This window comes from Paramormyrops kingsleyae, chromosome 2 (genome assembly GCF_048594095.1).
Source record: "Paramormyrops kingsleyae isolate MSU_618 chromosome 2, PKINGS_0.4, whole genome shotgun sequence".
NCBI lineage: Eukaryota > Metazoa > Chordata > Actinopteri > Osteoglossiformes > Mormyridae > Paramormyrops > Paramormyrops kingsleyae.
In genome coordinates this window covers 42,038,553-42,056,959 of record NC_132798.1, presented here as the reverse complement: position 1 = coordinate 42,056,959, position 18,407 = coordinate 42,038,553, and the positions used below count along the sequence as shown (strand labels likewise).

The 18,407-nt window shown below is 43.6% G+C and overlaps 1 protein-coding gene across 6 annotated transcripts in view; it reads left to right on the top strand.

Annotated features, from left to right (window-relative positions):
• The window catches only part of LOC111850556 (tetratricopeptide repeat protein 28-like), a 240,536-nt gene that overhangs the window by 124,435 nt on the left and 97,694 nt on the right, over positions 1-18,407 (top strand). For 5 of the 6 annotated variants that reach the window (XM_072709145.1, XM_072709146.1, XM_072709148.1 and 2 more), the window contains one exon: positions 17,497-17,644. In XM_072709145.1, the coding sequence (XP_072565246.1) occupies positions 17,497-17,644 (148 nt within the window). Of the gene's footprint in view, positions 1-15,505; positions 15,586-17,496; positions 17,645-18,407 lie in introns of those variants that run through there. The other variant, XM_072709150.1, reaches the window with a different exon arrangement.

Here is an 18,407-nt window from a genome sequence, read left to right as displayed (position 1 = left end):
AGGAGCATAATTTTTTTAGTTTTATTCTTTAGGTCTATTCTGTTGGCACAAACTGGTACATCTGTAGGTCTTTGGACATAACAAGGAACTTTTAGTCTGTGTAGGTCCATTGAGTCTTTCATTTAGTTACTCCAACTGCCATAATATAACAATGCTGTTTTAATTGTAATACTTTCACCTAAATCACAAATAAGACTTAAGTCTGTCAGACTGTCATCTGAAAGGTTTACAGTACTACCACTAACAATTTTTCATTCTAGGAACATTTACTGAACATTACGATTAAAGTATGGAGTGTCCAGTTTTCCTGATGTTCCCAGAACATTATTTCACTGCTACAACTTATACTACAACTATGCCAAATATAGGGTGTGGTAAAGCAGTGGGTAACACTATTGCTTTACACAACTAAGGTCGTGGGTTAAAGGCTGGATGGTGTGTTTGCAGTATACACATGTAACACTTTTATAAAATAATATTTTATCATAAAACAATGTTTCTCAGCATTAATTGTGTTAAAAGGATGTTCAGGTAGAATATTATCATGCTAACATTTATCAGAGCCTTAGTTAAAGTGTAAAAAGTGGAAATTAACGTCACAGTAAGACCGTTCCCTGCCAACCTGAACGTAATGTTCCCTGTTAGCGGGCCTCTCACGTTACCATACAGTTCAGGCTATTTGGAGACAGTAATCCGTGTAAAACACAGAGTATTTAGACTGTGGGAGCTAACTGGAGTACTTGGAAGAAACCAACATTAACACCAACTTACACAGAGCCAGGGTGGGAAATCGGACCCAGGAAACTGTGCCTGTTGGGTCACTAGGCCGCTCCTGCCACCCTACTCGCAGTCACTGAGCGGTATTTGTGGATGATTGCATCGCTGTTTGACTTTAAAATACAAACTTGTTTGTTCACCTGCAGAATTATAACACAATTAGATATAATCCTCCAAAAGCATCCTCTGAAGGCCCATTTAAAATGGCTGAGGCAGGGGTCTTGCCTTTTTCCCTGCAATCAAGTCTCTGTTTGCCTTGGTGCCACCGCTTGTCTGCCACTGTGCGTGACTAAACGCTTGGCACCCACCAGCCCCTGGAAGCGACTTCCAGCCGCCGGCAAGAGCTCCGGGGGGCTGGAGGGGGGTCCCCGCTCTGCATCGTCTATGGGGTGGGCAGGGCATAATTAGGTATGACCGCTTACAGAGCCCCGGTCTTTGTTTTCATTGGGTTGAGGCCACTCAGATAGATCAGACATGTAGGATAAGGCTGGACTTTAGTAGGAAAACAATAAAACAAACGGATCTGCACTTTGTTTCAGGGACTAAATGGACAGTGGTGTGATTTCCATGAGAATTGTGTCATTAGTTCTTGTGCATTGTAGCTCATGTGAAGTGTGGTTCTACTATGATGTCGTTTTCTCGATCGGTGCTTATTTGTTCAGAGCGAGCAGCTTGCAGCGGCCCTTTCCCTAGATTGCCGCATATATCGATTTCCTGAGACAAGACTGAGATCCCCCTCTGCACGGCCAAGACAAGCCTCTTAGCAGGACCCCAGCCAGCTGCACGCTGACTGCTTCTCACTGTCTCTCCAGCCACTTGATTCTGGGCTCTGCCTGAACTGGGTGCCAAAGCAGTTCTGCATCCTGGAGAGAGTGGATAGGGTCCTGAATTTGAGAATCATCCGCCACCATTACAGATCCTCTTCCCATCCCTGTGTCAGCTCATCAACAACCAATCAAAGCTTGACAGTAAAAAAAAAAAAAAAGAATAAAGATTTGTGTTAACGTGCTTGACACCTGGCATGATGTATGCATCTGAAACCATTAACGTTAAAAGCGATGGTGGTCGAGACAGATCTACACTCTCCAGTTTATCTAAAAGCCTCTCTCCCCTACGCACCCAGATGTCGCTATAATAAAACACCCTCCCACATCAGTAACTGAGATCCACTCCACACAGTTGTTAATATCCCTGACATCATAAACAATATGAGGCTCATAATTACAAGATTTATTTCCAGCGATCAATATTAAACCAACACAAACCCATACGTAATCTAACCTATTCAATGTGGCACTATTTTCCCTCTGCATGACACAATGATTTTCATAAGCCACATGTCCCTTCGCTAATTATCAATTAAAAAGTGTGACATTTAGAGCAACATGTCGGACTTTGTTTTAAAAAAAATAAATGGCTCCAAAAAGTTTACTTTTAATTGCACCAAATTTGCCCATCTGTGTTTAATAACAGGGTTTGCTGGTTGGATTTACCTCAACCTGGATTCCATTTCATTTTTATAATGGTCGTTTTTGTGATTGTGTGTCATTTCTGAAGCTGCCAGACGTCCAGTGAGAAAAGGAATGGTGTCCTTCATGAGTAACAGGGACAAAATCCTGGTTTTCTGTGGTCGTTGTGCTCATACAGAGAAGGTGGACTGGAAGTCTTTGTGTATGTGTTAGGAACTACCCTGATTATGCCGTATCTTTGTTCGGAAGACTGTATAATGTGGCATGACTGAGGGAATTGAACTTTCTTATAACTATGAAAATCATGTTCTTCTTACTGTTGAAAGCCGCTTTACACTTGACCTTGGCATTAGCCTCTTGCAGAGGGAGAAAATGCAGCTGGTTCTTGAAAGGAGGCCTTTTCCCTCAACAGCAGACATGGTAAATAAATCTGGAGCTGATCTTGTGGCATTTTGTGTAGAAAATAATTCCTCAGGTGGAAATTTCAGTATCTGTGAGAGAGCAGAAACATGACTGATCTCTTTCGGAGTGCAATCTGTCTGTGACAGTGGATTTGAGGCTTCAGGCTGCATTATTTGCTCCAAAATTTCCTGTTATTTATGCGAGAGAACACCGGCTGTGCCTCCAGTGTGTCCTGCAAAGCAGTGGCTTTACTGGGGGGAGGTGGGACGAGACGCTAGCTCTGCATCCTGGATAGCCTCGGGTTACTAGTGGCTATCCTGTCATATTTCCAAATTGCTGATATCTCAGTATTTAGCGTTACTAAATGTTGCTTCTTCTTGCACATTCGACCTAAGTTAGTAATTCCGGGTAAGAGGAGGGATTTTGGCCCCTGACTTTTCCCACCCCCAGAACAATCTCATCGTCCTCCCATTTCACACAGCGGTGCAGAAAAAATCTTCGTCCTGTGTTCAGCCGAGCCTTACGTGTTGTGCTGAGCCGGGAGGCTGAGAGACTGGCCGTATCTGGTCAGGGAAAACAGATTTACTCATCTGCTGACAGTCAAAGCCGCAGAAAGCCGTGCAGATGATTCCATCACAGCCTGCCGCAGAGCAGTGTTGTGCTTCTCTGAGTCTGTGAACTGCAGGGCAAATTGCCTGATCCCGCACGGTGGGCAGAACAGCTAACCTGCCGTGTAATTCAGCAAATTCCCCTCATCCGACTCCTCTTAGCTGACGAGCGTGATGTCGGGGGTTGGGGGATGAAGTCTTGCCACTTGCGCTGCAGTTCCTTGGTCTCCTCACTCTCCCCCTTGTAATCACTTAACCATCATTCTGTGTTGTGCAGTGTTATGATGCGGCTTGAGGATTCTCATCGCAAGGCCATGTCCTTAAGTGGCTTACCCACACATGCTGGGCGGTATCCTTCACAACTTGCATCTTCTTATAAGGCTGGCTCTGAGATTGTTTTCATATGGGTCATATTTCTAAATTAGTTGAATCTCCAGCTTCAGAGATTGGGGTTGTTAGCAGAAAGCTTTATGGTTTTATTCCAGTTTGCTACTCAAATGATCATCTGAAGAAGGTGCCCGTCAGCCCTGGGCTTAAACCAAGGTCATTAGAGCTTAAGCCAAAGTCATGGTCAGCTTCTCCATGGCATATGTAGCTAGGGAGGTGTTGGCCTCCATCAGCAGTCGGGGGTCTTCCTCAGAATTACAGACCAGCATGGTGCTCAAGAAACAAGGATGTTGGCTACTGGTTGAGAGGACACTGATGCTTACGGTTTGATGCTTGATGAGCAAAATCCACCTGGCTTGGAATGATTACAGCTGCCAGGATGGGGCCAGCGGCTCAGCGGGCAGAGTGGTCGGCAGGCGGGTGGCGTTTCTTGTTTTATTAGCGTCAAAGACCAACAGTAGCATGGGGAGCCTCCACTCAGCTTCAGGCTTCAGTTCTGCCACACGCTGGCCGACTTCTGTCCCTTTCATTTAGCGTTTTAAACAGCCTGCTTTCTCAGCAGTACGGTTGGCCCTCAGATCCAATCCACTTCTCTGTTACACTTGATTTCATCTGTGTGTTTGTTGACTAGAATTAAAAGAACTGCAGTTTTGTTCATATTACTAGTATGGGAATATATTATATTTTTAAACAAATCTGCATTTTTAAATCCGGGCTTAACCGTGGTTCTGTTAGCAGAAGGCTACACTGTGCAGCAGGTTGCTTCCAAGTTAAAAATTTCTATGACCACAGTATATAAGAATAAGGTGAAGCAGGAGACACTGGGAACGACCAGAAAAAGGCCAAGTAAAGGGAGGAAGCAACATTCTAATACTAGAGATGACCGTTAACTTATCTGACTGTTTCTTAGGAATCGTAGGATGACATCAAGTGACCTTCAAAAGGAATGGGAAACATTAAGTGCAGGTGTGAAGTGCACTGCTAGGACAGTTCATATCAGGCTCCTAGAAGCAGGACTGAAGACCCATAGAGCAAGGAAGAAGCCCTTCATTAATGAGGAACAGAGAAGAGCCAGGCTGCAGTTTGCAAAATAATATATATTATTCACAGGCGCGCACCCTTAAATTCAGAAATGAGTGAAACAAAAAATTGTGCTGTGGTCTCTTATTTTTTTCCATGGCCATGTGTGTGTGTGTGTGTGTGTGTGTGTGTGTGTGTGTGTGTGTGTATATATACTGTATATATATATATATATAATATATATATATACTGTATATATACTGTGTGTGTGTATATATATATACATATATATATATATATATATATATATATATATATATATATATATATAAAATAAAGAGAAAGAAAATCCTTGTCCAGGGCCTTGCAGTCTTGCTGGAATATCATGCAGCAGGGCAGTTCTGTCCAGTAGAGAAACTCTACATTCCCTGCCCCCATCTGCAGCTTTACCCCAACCATCCCAGCATTAGGACTGACCTTAGCCTGGAGCAAACCGCTTCTATAGTGACTGCCTGGCACATTTAGAACATTCTGTGTCATACTCACCTCTCTATTAATTTATGCAAATTCTGTACCTAGTTTTTTTCTCTTTCCCTCCACACGTCGCACCCTAACAGGTCCTTAGGGATGGTGACATGGTGTGACCTTTAGATTGAGAGCTCGTATGCACCAGCATTGGCAGGGACAGCAGGGTCGTAATGAGAAGGGGTTCTGGGTATTAAGGGGGGTTTAATCAGGAAGGCAGGCCCATGGGACTGGTGCCTGAGATGCCACTGCAGGGCATGTGACTGGTGCCTGAGCCTCGGGAGGGGAATCAGAAACATGCAGAGCCGCAGTGACGCAGCATCTCATCGGCTAGCTCATTTCACTGTTGCCAGTGGCTCATTTCACTGTTGCCAGTGGCTCATTTCACTGTTGCCAGTAGCTCATTTCTTTCGACACCATAGATACATACGCATGTGTCTGACAGGGATGCTTTTACCGCTCATCTGCTCGTTGTAAGAGGCAGGAGGCACCGACGATATGTGGTAGAATAGTTACGCGTCACTCCTGGGCCATCTCCGCAGCGCCATGATGGCACGTTTTTCTACTGAACTGACGAGCAGATTGAGACTCTACAGCATCCCTTACTGACCCCCACCCCCGTTTGAATCCCATCAAAATGCCCAGCTTTGTGTCAAAGACCTCCAAAGGTGATCTGGGTCAAATCAACAGTGCTGCTGCTCAAGGGGGCTTTTTGTCAGTTATGTTCCTGCTTTGGTGCGTTTCCCTCATGCGTGAATCCACAGCGGCGGATTTCTCATCAGAGAAAATCTGCCTGATTTCTCTCTTGCTGCCTGCTCCCCCCGTCCCGCTCGTGCGCACACGCCCCCGCACACAGACTCAGTTGCGCTCACGTGCATGTCCCCTGCAGACCGATGTGCTTGCAGCATCATTAGAGATTCAATTTTCTCCAAATTTAGAGAGCGATGGAGAAACATAAATCAATAAAGAGGAGAGATCAAAATAATCCAATGAGCAGTGGCAGGCTCTTACCTAGGACAATTAGTACTTTGTGTCCATCTGATGTCTTTCTCACATGTGCGTGAAAACAGACACACTGACGCACACTTGAGGTGTCTGATCTCTTTCATGCTCTCACACAAACTCAGGCCCACACATGCACACAGAAAAAGCACATTCTAAGTGTTATAAAACTCTTGCTTTACATCAGCTTCCCTTTCATTTGAACACACAGACATGCACACACGATTTGGAATCTACGTCTTTGTGGGGACATAATCCAGCTATGATAACCTTAATCCCTACCCTGCCCTTACCTTAGCCATAGGTAACCAAACAAAATACAAGACTTTTGGCATTTTTAGATTTTTACAAAATTGAATTTCTCCTTGTGGTGACAGAAAAATATGCCCCCACAAGGTCAAAATAACAGGGTTTTGGACATTTGGTTCTCACATTGTAATGTATACATGGCCACACCCACATATGCACACAGATTTATACTCACTGTAATCTGACTGTGCTCATGGCATCATTACTTCCAGGCCACTGTGATTAATTACTTTCAATAAAGCAAATAGAGTCGCTCTTGTCCGGATCAATCTTTTCCCCAGTTCTACGCCAGGCGCTGTTGCCAGTAATTGTCAAACCTCTTGTTGTATGAAATGAGGGTGTTTCTGAGTCCTAAACATGTCGTGGCCTCAATTTCCTACTCCAGTGCCTTCCTCATCTCCACTGCTGCGTGCCTGGCGGGCTTTCGATCCCTAGGATGAGTGTCGTTGTGCGAGAGCCCTTACTGTGGAGAATTCTCATGAGCCAGTCTTAGCTTGCTGTCATAGCTCCAAGTAAGGATTTGGCCTGGGTCTTGCTCCTACCAAGTACAACAGCACATAATAGCACTAGACAGAGCAGTGACCTTTTCCTCTAGTGCTTACAGTCTCCAGACTTGGAGGGCAAGCCTGCAATGCATGAGTCACCCTTGGATCTCTGGCTAGTTCCACTACAACATGGATTAGTTTGTAAACTTTGGGTGTCTATGGTTCCACTTCATTCTGTAAATGTTACCACACCATCAGGTGCATCAAGATCAATCCAGTACATGGCCTAGGAATCAGTTATAGGGAGGGAGGCCTTCCACGGCCCCTATTTCAGGAATGTATGTTCATTAACTTGATGATTTGGCAGGTGTATAGTTCACCAAGGAAGGTCTATAAGATCAAGTGAATTGTTGTTCAATAAATAGCAAATAATTGAGCCCAGTCTCTACTTTCTTTTGCCTCCCGCTCCAATTATAAGGTGGAACAAGTCAGCATGAGGCTCATCAGAGAGTTAAATTGCTACAGCATGAAGTTTGCAGTGCAGGCTGTCCGCTGGGGAATTGGGGCCCCGGTTATTTAGGCTTGTGAATGTGCTGCTAGTTAAAGTATGTTTATCTGCTGATCGCTTGGGAGATCTCTGCATCTGCGTTCCTGCAGCCCGAGATCTCTGCATCTGCGTTCCTGCAGCCCAGCTGCAAATCCTAGTGGTGGTGGTGGTGGGGGGAAGGTGGATTAATCCTCCTACCCCCTTATTTTACCTGCTCTTCCTCTTTCTTCCCCTGTCATCCACAGCTTGACTTTCAGGGTGCTGAATCATACATGGTTTCCTGTTACCGGGATCAAGGGTGAGGTGGGTGCAGGAACGCTTCCTTATCAGTAGTCAGGATGTCGATGAGCGGGGGCCACTTTGAACTCAGTGCCACATATGTGAAAAATGACAGGGGGGGGGGTAGGTTCTCCATGAATCGCAGCAACCTCTTGTTTGATGTCCTCGTACTGTAGGCTAAAACACAACTGCCAATGAATCACTTCCAACTCCAGGCATAGTTCATGATAATTCCATTTCAAGTTCTCAGCTTCAAAACGATTTGCCTCCTAGTGCCTCCAAGTCTCCGATCAGGGAAAGATTTGAGCAAGATCTTCAAGCATTGCCCAGAGCTCACAGAGGTGCAGAATGAGCCGTTAAGCTTGCTACCTCCCTGGCCTCTGCGAGAAGAAAAGCCTTATGCTGCGGTTACTGTACTTACATTAGATTTGGTCTGTTTCTTACCAGATGCTACTGTTTTAGCCTCTTTAGTCTGTTATTGTTAGCATATTTCTGTTTACATTCTGTTTACTCCATACAGCTGTGCAGGATTGCTGATGGAGAATGTTTGACGTTCCTCTGTACTGTCTAGTTCAAAACTGCATCTCAGAAAACGTTAAGCTCGTTTGTCATTCTTCATCTTGTTACAAAGTGGCTCTTGTATTTGTCCCACTGTCATCTCGATGACGTGAGTGCATCCAGTCCGTACAGGAAAAAGAAGGTTTAATCCATATCCCATCAAGGGTAGAAGAGAGTGGGGAGCAAAGATATGGGGCGTTTAGATGATGATGAAGAACAGGGAGTGCTCATTCCTGCTAGCTGTGCCTTTGAAGTACCAGGTTTTTTGAGGGGGATGGATGTTATTCGCCTGAGCCGGGCACCTTATCATGGGCAATTATTGCCACACAAATAGAGACTGACGACCCAGGTCTGAAAAGCAATTAGTACTCAATAGCTGAAGGAATTCTTTATTCATGTAAATGTTACGAGGGTGTTTTAGCTGCAGTGGAAGCTCAATATCTTCTCTTGCTAATATTTGTCAGTGTACGAAAAAAAGAAAAGGCTGTAGTTTACCCTTATTGATGAGTCTTTATTCCATATGAGTAATCCCAACCCTGAAATTGTACTCTTGTCACATTGACTCTTGTGCCACTTACCGGGATAGATGAGTTAAAGCCAGTGCGGCCTGCCTAAGAGATTGTCAAGCCAAATGAGTATATACTCATGCCTTGGCACATTGTTTTTGTGAAAGAATCTGTTTAAACTTTTGAAATGCCACCATATCAATGTGTAAGTTTCATGGATTTAAGACAGGACCACTTGGCTGCTGAAAAAGTATTTGTTCTGATAAGACTTCTACTCCTACCTTTGCCCAGTGCAGGGACTAGATACATTTATCTTTACTTCCCATAGGAGTTAAGAAACTAACATTTAATGGCTCATAATCAGTTTCTGTCTGCTTGATCATTGATTATAGTAGCAATTTGTAATTAATGCATGTTTTAACTGATAACAGCCCTTTCTGGATTTCCAGACAACGAGGTAACCAAAAAGAGATCAGGAGCCTCTTAAGGGGAGCTTGATGTGAAACCATTCAGAAATAATATCCTTAAGCCATGTGCCAAGGCTTTCTTTCAAAGTGGGTGAAGGAGGAGAACCGAAATAGTTTTATGTAACGAGGGAGTCATCGTGTGACCAATGGTCTTTGCTGTCATCCCACCTACTGTAGGTTTGCTTCTCCTTTTTGATTAATCTTTTACTGAATAGGGCTGGTAACTTTAATCCATTTTCTGTGTTGTTTTGCCATCTTGTTCGGCATATTCATCCAATCTGTACCTCCCTTGCCATTCAGAGAGTGCCTTGTAACATTTTTTGCTACAAGCCTTATCACTCATTTTTCAGGGTATGACAAATTCTGACAGTGATTAATATAGTTTTCTTTACATTTTAAACAGCATGTGTGTGTAGCCTGGTAGCTAACCAGCTCGTGATGTTAAACAAACCCTAACTGTTAACCAGCATAGCCACGTTAGTTCAAGCTAGCTCTGGACTGAATTCGCTATTTAACTGTCAGCCAGCCATGTCACCACTCTCCATCGTAGGAGTGAAAGCCCGTGAGTGATGTACTGATGATCTAAAGCTAGTGAAGGATTATATAGCTGTTTTCCTCCAGTCACCCCTAATGAGACGTAACAAAATGGGGTCTTGGTATAGTGGCCCTCCCAGCATGACATGGGGATCCTTCTTGAAGAACAATGTGAACCTTAGTATGCTTGTGTTGTCCTTGTGTTTACAATGACTTTTGCCTCAGATGTGGGACATTCCAGCTGTTTTTCTATTTTAGTGCCTAGGGCTGTACACTCGATTCACACCTGTATGCAATCGCATTATATTATATCAGCTTTATCAAAACAAGCGCTCCTACTTTTCCCCAAAGAGTCTCAAGCATCCCATAATTCTACATTCTCTTAAAAGGGTGCTTTTCCACCGTACCAGGTACATTACTTTTGGTACTTCAGGAAAGTAAGAAAAGTACGGTACTTCAAGGTGTTGGTTTTCCACTGGTGCAAAAACTGATATCGGCGCTGAATGACATCACAACGTGAGGAGGGGTATTTTGTACTGAATTAAAAAAAAATGGCTGTAGTATATTATAGGGCTGGATGATGTGCGATATTAGTACCAACATCGTATGTTATGCACATGCAATTCTTACTTCGCCAGTAAACTATAGATTAAGATCAGACTTCCTTTTTTATCTTCAATTTGGTACGGACATTATAGCGCAGGGAGTTTGTTTATCTAAAATATTTTTACTCTGTCTTAAGAAAAAAAACAAAAAATACAATTTTAATTATTATTCCTTTTCAAGATTATCTAGTATATGTTTAAAAATCAGTTTAAAGTTTACCTCCGCTGCTTTTGCATGAGTGCTGCATTCATTGAGACAATCAAAATCATTTTTATCATTTTTAAACCACTCCTAGACGGGTTTATGAGAAATTTATGTTAAACTCCTTTTTTTTTGTTTTATAAATACTCCAATATTTATTACAACAAAATCACATTGTAATACTTAGAAATTTAACAATACCGTGTTGCCCTAGTATATTATAAAATACTTTATTTCTTTTTATGCTATCCTGATCTCTGGTTCTTCCGACCAGATTGCAGTTAAAGCCTGGGTCACTTCATTTGTTCATGCATCCATTGTTATTATTATTTTATTTTACCTCGTTTATCGCTGTTTCTGAGTTTGCAACTGTTTTCAAGACAGTGGTTGTATTGCGTTTCAGAGGCAGGCTATTTGTATGACCGATCAACAAAGAAAGCGTTTGAAGTCCGAACCTAAGGTACCGAAGTACTTCAAAAATACCCCACTGGCACTTTTGGTACGGCTGTTTTGATTACCCTAATTGAATGGCCAATTGAGCATTTCCTTTCTGCTGTCAGAAGTTGATATGCCAATCCAAATCATATGTTTTTTTGTGTTTCCTTTTGCAGATTAATGAGTGCAGTAAATGTTTCCATTTGAGAAAAAAAAACCATTCATGGCCTTAATTCTAAGCAAAAAATCGTGATTGACATTTTTTTCAGAACTGGGAAGCCCTAGCAGTGTCCTTCAATCTCAAAGAGGGTCAATGAAGGAAGGTGGCTGAGCTCTGAGTAGCAGCTGCAAGACATCAGATGAAACGAAGGTTTTATTTCAGACCCGCTTTGCATCTTCTGGATCGGAGTTTTAAAAATGGCCTCCCTTTGCGCTTTCACTGAATTTTTTTCCATAGGTGGCAGCAGTCCATGGGTATGAAAGTAGGCCATTGAGATCTTTTGTACTCCCATATCTGCAGTGTGACCTTGAGATTCTGCACTAACATCTGACGGAATTGCTGAATTTATGACATTTTTGGGTCACACTGAAAATCACTGATGGACCTGGACCACTTAATATAGCAAGATAGCTTGAGGTTCATGATTTTTGATACCAGTAAGTATTCATTTATTTTCTGTCCTTTAAGCACTTGACACTAGCTCACCTCCTCCAAAGTGAAGTCTGCGCTTCCACGAGTGAGCACTCATTGTTAGCCAGCAGTCCAGCAGTAAAAACTGCTAGGCAAGAGGTTCTATGCAGTCTAGAAGGTGGTTGTCTTGGGTGGGGGATTGGTTGGACAGACGGATGGGTGGTGGGCACGGTTGGTGGGGGGCGGAGATGGGTGGTAGTACCTGCTGTCAGCCCAGAAGTGTCACATTTGGACTCCATTACACTGCCGGTGGGGGTTCTACTCACTGAGCATGCAGGCATTGAATGGTATAGGCATGAGCCAACTTGGTAACACCTTGAGGTGAGATGTTTTTTCAAGATTTCAGCAGTTTTTTTAGTCATCTGCAATAACCAACTGAATCATGGGCTGGTCTGAAATCGTTATGCGTCGAAGAATAAAAAGGTGATGGTTCGTTCTCAACTAGCTATTATGATGGTGCTCCTGGCGTGTCAGAGAAACAGCTGTGCTGGTTTGAAATGATAACATCCTACTTTGGCATTTGACCATCAGGTCTAGTGTGTCGCTTAATACTAACTTGCTCATAAATCAGAGTGATGGTTACCACAGGGTCTTTCCTCCATGAAACCTTTGCAAGCAGTTCTCTTTTATTTACGGCATTGAGTTCCGGAAAGCTCACCTCCTGAGTGTCTTGTTGGGGTACTAATAGCTTGGACACCTGAATTATTTTATTTCCCATGCATCTTTCATGTTTAGTTGAGGATGTTATAACATTGGTGCTGGAATAGCGGTTTAGGAAACGGTGCATTCTGACAGCTTGGAAACTTCATCTTTGTGTATGAGTAGTTTACATCTTCTCCACCGGTTTTGTGTGAATTTCCTCCTCCTGGTGTATGAATTCTTCCAAGTGAATGTCCACTGATGGACTGATTTTTCCCTGCTTCCTGAGTTAGACTCTGACCCTGATTGGAGTTTTTCCTAAAAACATGTAATACAGCTGGTTTGTTATCCATCCAATAAATTGATACAACAGTGAATGTAACTTTTACAGATCAGTCTCAGGAAACTGAGTGTGTGTGTGTGTGTGTGTGTGAGTGAGAGAGAGAGAGAGAGAAACAATTCTTGGTGTTTGGGGTGTACTGAGGTGTCCATAAAGGTTTCAGATGTTTTTTTGTGAGATCCTGCGTATTTGAGTGGGTTGTGTGTGTTTTTGTGAAGATGGATGAGAGTAAAAAAAAAATAGGAACACATGATGAATCTGTGGGAGTTTAGGGCTCTCCCGGAGGTGCTAACGAGACCGGGCTGAATGACAGACGGCGGCGGTGCTGGGAGTGGCGGCTGGCCAGTGAGACTGCTTGAAACCGGGATGGGTAGGTGCTGGGGGTGTCATAGGGCCGTAGGCTGCTGAGAGGGTAAGCCTAACAGTTGGCCCTTGCATATGCCCAGAGTCTGTCGGTCTCCTTCCCCTGACCCGCTGAACTCCCCCCAAACCAAAAATCAAGCCTGATACGACCTGACAAGTCTCAAGTAGCATGATTGTATCAATATATATTTTGTTTGTATGTATGTGATGTTGTTTTGTGTATCTTTTAATGGCAAACAAGATTAATATTAAACACCTACTTCAAATGAGCGGCCATGAAATATTAACCAGTTGAAGAAACAAGAAACCTTTTATCTAAGGTTTGCTTTCTTCTTTGCACACAAATTCACCTCCGGCAAAACACTGCTGCTGTCCCACCGAGCCAATTGTCTTGCTTCTGCTACATCAGCACGTTTCAGAATTGAGTAATAAATAAGGAAACAAACAGAGATTAATTTTATAGTCTCAACCCATTTTGTTTTGAACCACAAACCATGCATGCAAAGCAAAACCAAAAAAAGTGGAAACTGTAATTTCTGACTGTCAGATGCTTTCAGGATTTTATCTGAATCTCTGCTCTGGTTTTTGTGAATGTTTCTGTTTAATGAGGTTTGATTTGCTTGTGGCTCCAGCCCCAAAGCACCGAGGCTGCCTTTATTGGGTGGGATTGTGGGGGCAGTTACAGATTTTATTCCCCAGTTTAAATCATTCATCCCCCCCCCCCCCCCCATCTTAGAGCTTTTAGGTAGTGTCGTCAGTGTATGTATCCTTAGCTATCCAAATAACTGTGAACTGATGTCTTATAATGATGACTGTAGTCCTATGATGACACTTGGGATTCGGACCAGCTGAGATCCATTATTCACATCCCTCAATGAGATGGTCTTCTTTTGCTGATAGCACCTATGTTCATGGAGATGGCCTGTCTGCCACCCGCACTGAGATCAGCACCTTCTGCTGAAGGTTGTTTTCTTATCATTGTACCCAGAGTTAAATAAATAAATAAACAAACAAACACACAAATAAATAAATAACAGTTCTAAAAAAGTCCATAATGCAAAGCAGGATGGTGAACAGATTACGAGGGACAGCAGGGTGGAATTTTTTATTTTATTTTGGGACAGGACTGGAGATGGCCTTAACAAAATGGTGAAAAACATGAAACAGCTGTTTAGCTGTTGGCACAGGGAAGGAAACAAGAAAACAAAATGGGCGTTGGCTTGATAATTGGCCATAAGGGTCTGGGCTACGAGAAGCAACAGAATCTATTTGTAACAGTCGGTCCTTCTGATCTGACCCTGCACCACCCTGGAATATCCAGTTCCCAGTCTGTTTTACACATATTCCTCATAATTAAATGTCACAAATTATCCTCCTGATTTTGGACTGGGCTGCAGTTTGTGCTTCTTGCAATATTTCTAAGCTTTAGGCCTATAATACACTAGCGGCATGGCGTGTGCGGCTGCAGCGCGGAACCGCGCGTTTGTCCACACTGCCCGCGGCGCTGATACCAAAAACCCTACCTTTCTACACTTAATTTACCTTTGATAATGGCCGTCAAAAACAATGTTTCATTATAAATTTTATTTATATTTAGTTTAGACAAAGGTTAAGAAGCGTATGCTGAATAATAATAATAGTAAAAATAAAATTAAAATTATACAACAATCCTTCATTACTCAGCCTGGCTCAATTTAAAAGCCATTTCCATGGTGGGTTTCGGGTTTCTTTTGCACAGATTTCCTGCGGTTAACATGGGCGCCGCAGCCACACTGCACAAGCCACGCATCCACTGTCTCCAGGCCTTTTTTTAACACACATCCGCGCATTTTCTAAAGTACCCGGAGGCGCAAAAATTCTCGTGTTAATGCGCGACGCACTTAAGCCTTTTAAAGTCAGCGTGCCTGTTTCATTCTAACCAGATCTCAGCGAAGGTACTGTATTGTCGTTCGGTTTGTCTGCAGTGTTCTCTCAAAGGGAGCGGGCAGATACACCACCAGAGCCGCTGCACCCTTCACAGCCCTCGGCGCGCCTAATGTGATATGATAACGGTGCTACTTTTAGGATTTCCTTTAATCTTTATCTAATATTTTCATAAGCTATATTTGACTCTGGCGTGGGAGGGGGCGTGGTTCTGTGTGAGACTTCTTTTTTTATTTAAATCAAATCTAGTTATATGTGTATCTTAGGAAGAGCAGCTGCAGGGGCAGGTTAACCAATGGTTAGATATGTAATTTCACTCAGCTTTTATTGTAGTTCGCTTCCTGCTTATCTCGCGGACGGTCACGGGGGCATCCGCGTTATTAAAAAGGCGCGTCCAGCCGCGTCTGCCTGATTTGCGTTTCCCGTATCTGATCATATGTGCGGAGTCTCCTCAGCAGGTGAAGTACTCAGTTCCCGCGCTTGTATTTTGTATGCATGCCCCAACCTGCCGTGTAAGTAAAATAAAAACGGACGAAATGTACTGTTTACCCGCAAACACACACGATTGCTTTAATATTCTTTAAAGCTACAAGCCTTTAAATCAGGAACTCTAACATTTAGGTCAGGTCAAGAAAAAAAACTACTGAAGAGATCAGATTTGTTTGAAGCGAGCCCCGACCCTATTCCCCAGCATTGGTCTCTCTTTTCCGAAGAGTACGTATTAACGATATCACAGCGAGGGCAGTCATACAGCAAATCTAATCAAAGATAGAAGTGCTTTTAAATGCCTACCGTCCCCTGGAGCAGAACATCGCCTCTGCTTTCCTTTGCCTCCATTCTCAGCACCCGAGATCCGTGCGTGTGAGATGCAATTAATATTGAACAGACACGCCGGTCCGTCTGCTCCTGTAATAACTCAGTTAGAGCAAAGGTTAATGCTTCGAATCTAATCTCTGTCCCCATTCATTTAAATGAAGTTTGGGATGAGAGAGAGACCCCGTAATCAACGGTTGGTGGAGTGGAAGCGAAATTAATTACTGGTCTCCATAAATTCTATGTCATGTCTCATTTTATCTAATCCGCATCCCCTTCGTTGTTCAAGCTGGGGCAAGATGCTCAGGAGATCTAATGAAAAGGCATTTTTGGCGCTAATTGCAAATTAGATTTGTGTCATTTTGCGTGGCCACTGGTGCGAGATCCCAGGGAACTTTCCCTGATGATCCGTCTGGGCTTGCATGTTTTCACAGCCAGAAATCTGACGGTGACAGAAATTGGGATTCTCCTGTCCATCCATTCATACAACCATTTATCCTGGTCAGGATCATAGGGGAGTCTGGAGTCTATCCCGGGAATCTCAGGGCACAAGGCAGGGGACACCCTGGATGGGATGCCAGTTGTTTGAAATGTCTTTAAATAAACATTTAAATAAATATTAATGATTAAATCAATACATTTGGTGCTAAATATCTAGGAAATCACAACTGAAACATTGTATTAAATATTATAATGTTTAATCTTTATAAGTAACATAACTGTCCAAAACAGGGATAAAATGAGCCTGGAGCCCATCCAAGTCAACATAGGGCCCAAGTCAGGGGACACACTGGATGGGATGCCAGTTCATCACAGGACACACATGGCCAATTTTGACTCATTCACCTACCTATAGGAGGAGGCCCACCAAAATACAGACAGAATATGCAAACTCCACACACATATGTTGGAATTCAAACCCCCAGTCCTGGAGGTGTGGTGATTCAGTAATAAACATTAAACCATTGGGCTGGTGTTAACGGAAAGTTATAGTTACAATAAACCAATTATCAAGTGACTGGGTTCAGAGGGGAAGAGGGATTGTGGGGAGATGTAAGATGGAGATGTGGCTTATTCACTTTACAGGGTAACATGTCTTTAAAAGCTGGAAAAAGATGCAAAAGTCTATCTTGGTGTGTGTTTATATTTTGGGACTTTCCTCTGACCAGGCCAGGGATTTTAGGGCAATGGGAAGCATTTGGAAAGCCAGGAGGCTTTCATTTTTAATTTTTTTTCATGACTGCTCGGTAACTTACTGGGAGAATCTGTGGGGCAGGATCAGCTCAGGGGGTGTCTCCTGGATTCCCTCCATCGTTATATCCGTCTATTGAAAGAACAGTTCAAGCTTCCTGAGATTTTCCAACTTTTTTTTTCCCCGTACGAGGGCCAGTGTGTTATTGGACAGGCTTCCGTGTGGCTTTCAGGTCTGAAGACCATTGAAAGGTACAACAGCAGAGCCCCTCCTGGACATTCAGCTAATGTCAGGCTAACTGTCTTCCTACATTGCTACGTTTTGTATGACTGCACTTTTTGTGCTTGTCATGTGATACAGCTGTGGTGCATGCTGGGACTGTAACATGGGACTGAGCTGTGTGTGCTCCTTCGCGCAGGCATACTTCCGACAGGGTGTCGCCCTTCAGTACCTGGGTCGTCATGCCGACGCCCTGGCTGCCTTCGCCTCCGGCCTGGCCCAGGACCCCAAGAGCCTGCAGCTGCTGGTGGGCATGGTGGAGGCCGCCATGAAGTCTCCGCTACGAGGTAAGCGGCCGCCCAGCTGTAATTTGTCTGGGATGGTAAATTTTCGGTGACGGTTTTCTTCACCCAATGCTAGCGTCAAGGAGAAGTGCCCGACATTCACAAGCTGCTTGAAGATCATTGACTGTTCAAACAGACCCTTAAGCGCCAGGGCACTGTGCCATGTAAATGATGGGACTGTTGACTTTCACAGTCGCTCTGTAATTGTAGTAACTGTATACCTCTCACCATCACCCCTCCTTTTGTCGTTTGTTCTCTTTCCCTCTGATTGTTTGTGTGTGTTTGAGTGTCTCCATCGAGCTCTTAGTCTCCCATTTTCCCCACTGACTCGTTCTTCATTAAGCAATGGGGCACTGTGGGTTGACCCAACTCTCCCCACCCTTCTGACAATGCTTAGTTTAATTCTGTGGTGTGTATCACGAGAAAACCTTTACTGATACCAAACCTACTAAGTGCCATGGTATCTTCCTCCGGATAATTGTGGTCTTTGAGTGGGATCCCCTGTTTGCTTAAATGATTGTCAAAGTGGTGGATTTGAGGAGCCGATGTGTTTGCGTAGATAGCTGGCTTTCAGAGAGGGTGGGGTGCATATTTTTGTGTCAGAGTCGGCATGAAAAGGAGGACGGGGATGGAAATCTCTCTCCGTGGCATTAAACGGGCTATTGTGGCTGAGACGCGTTTACCGGGAACCTTGCCAACCCACAGCTCAAGATCCCAGGACGGGTTTCCACAACAAAGCTCATTTTATCTCTTAATTGTTGACCTT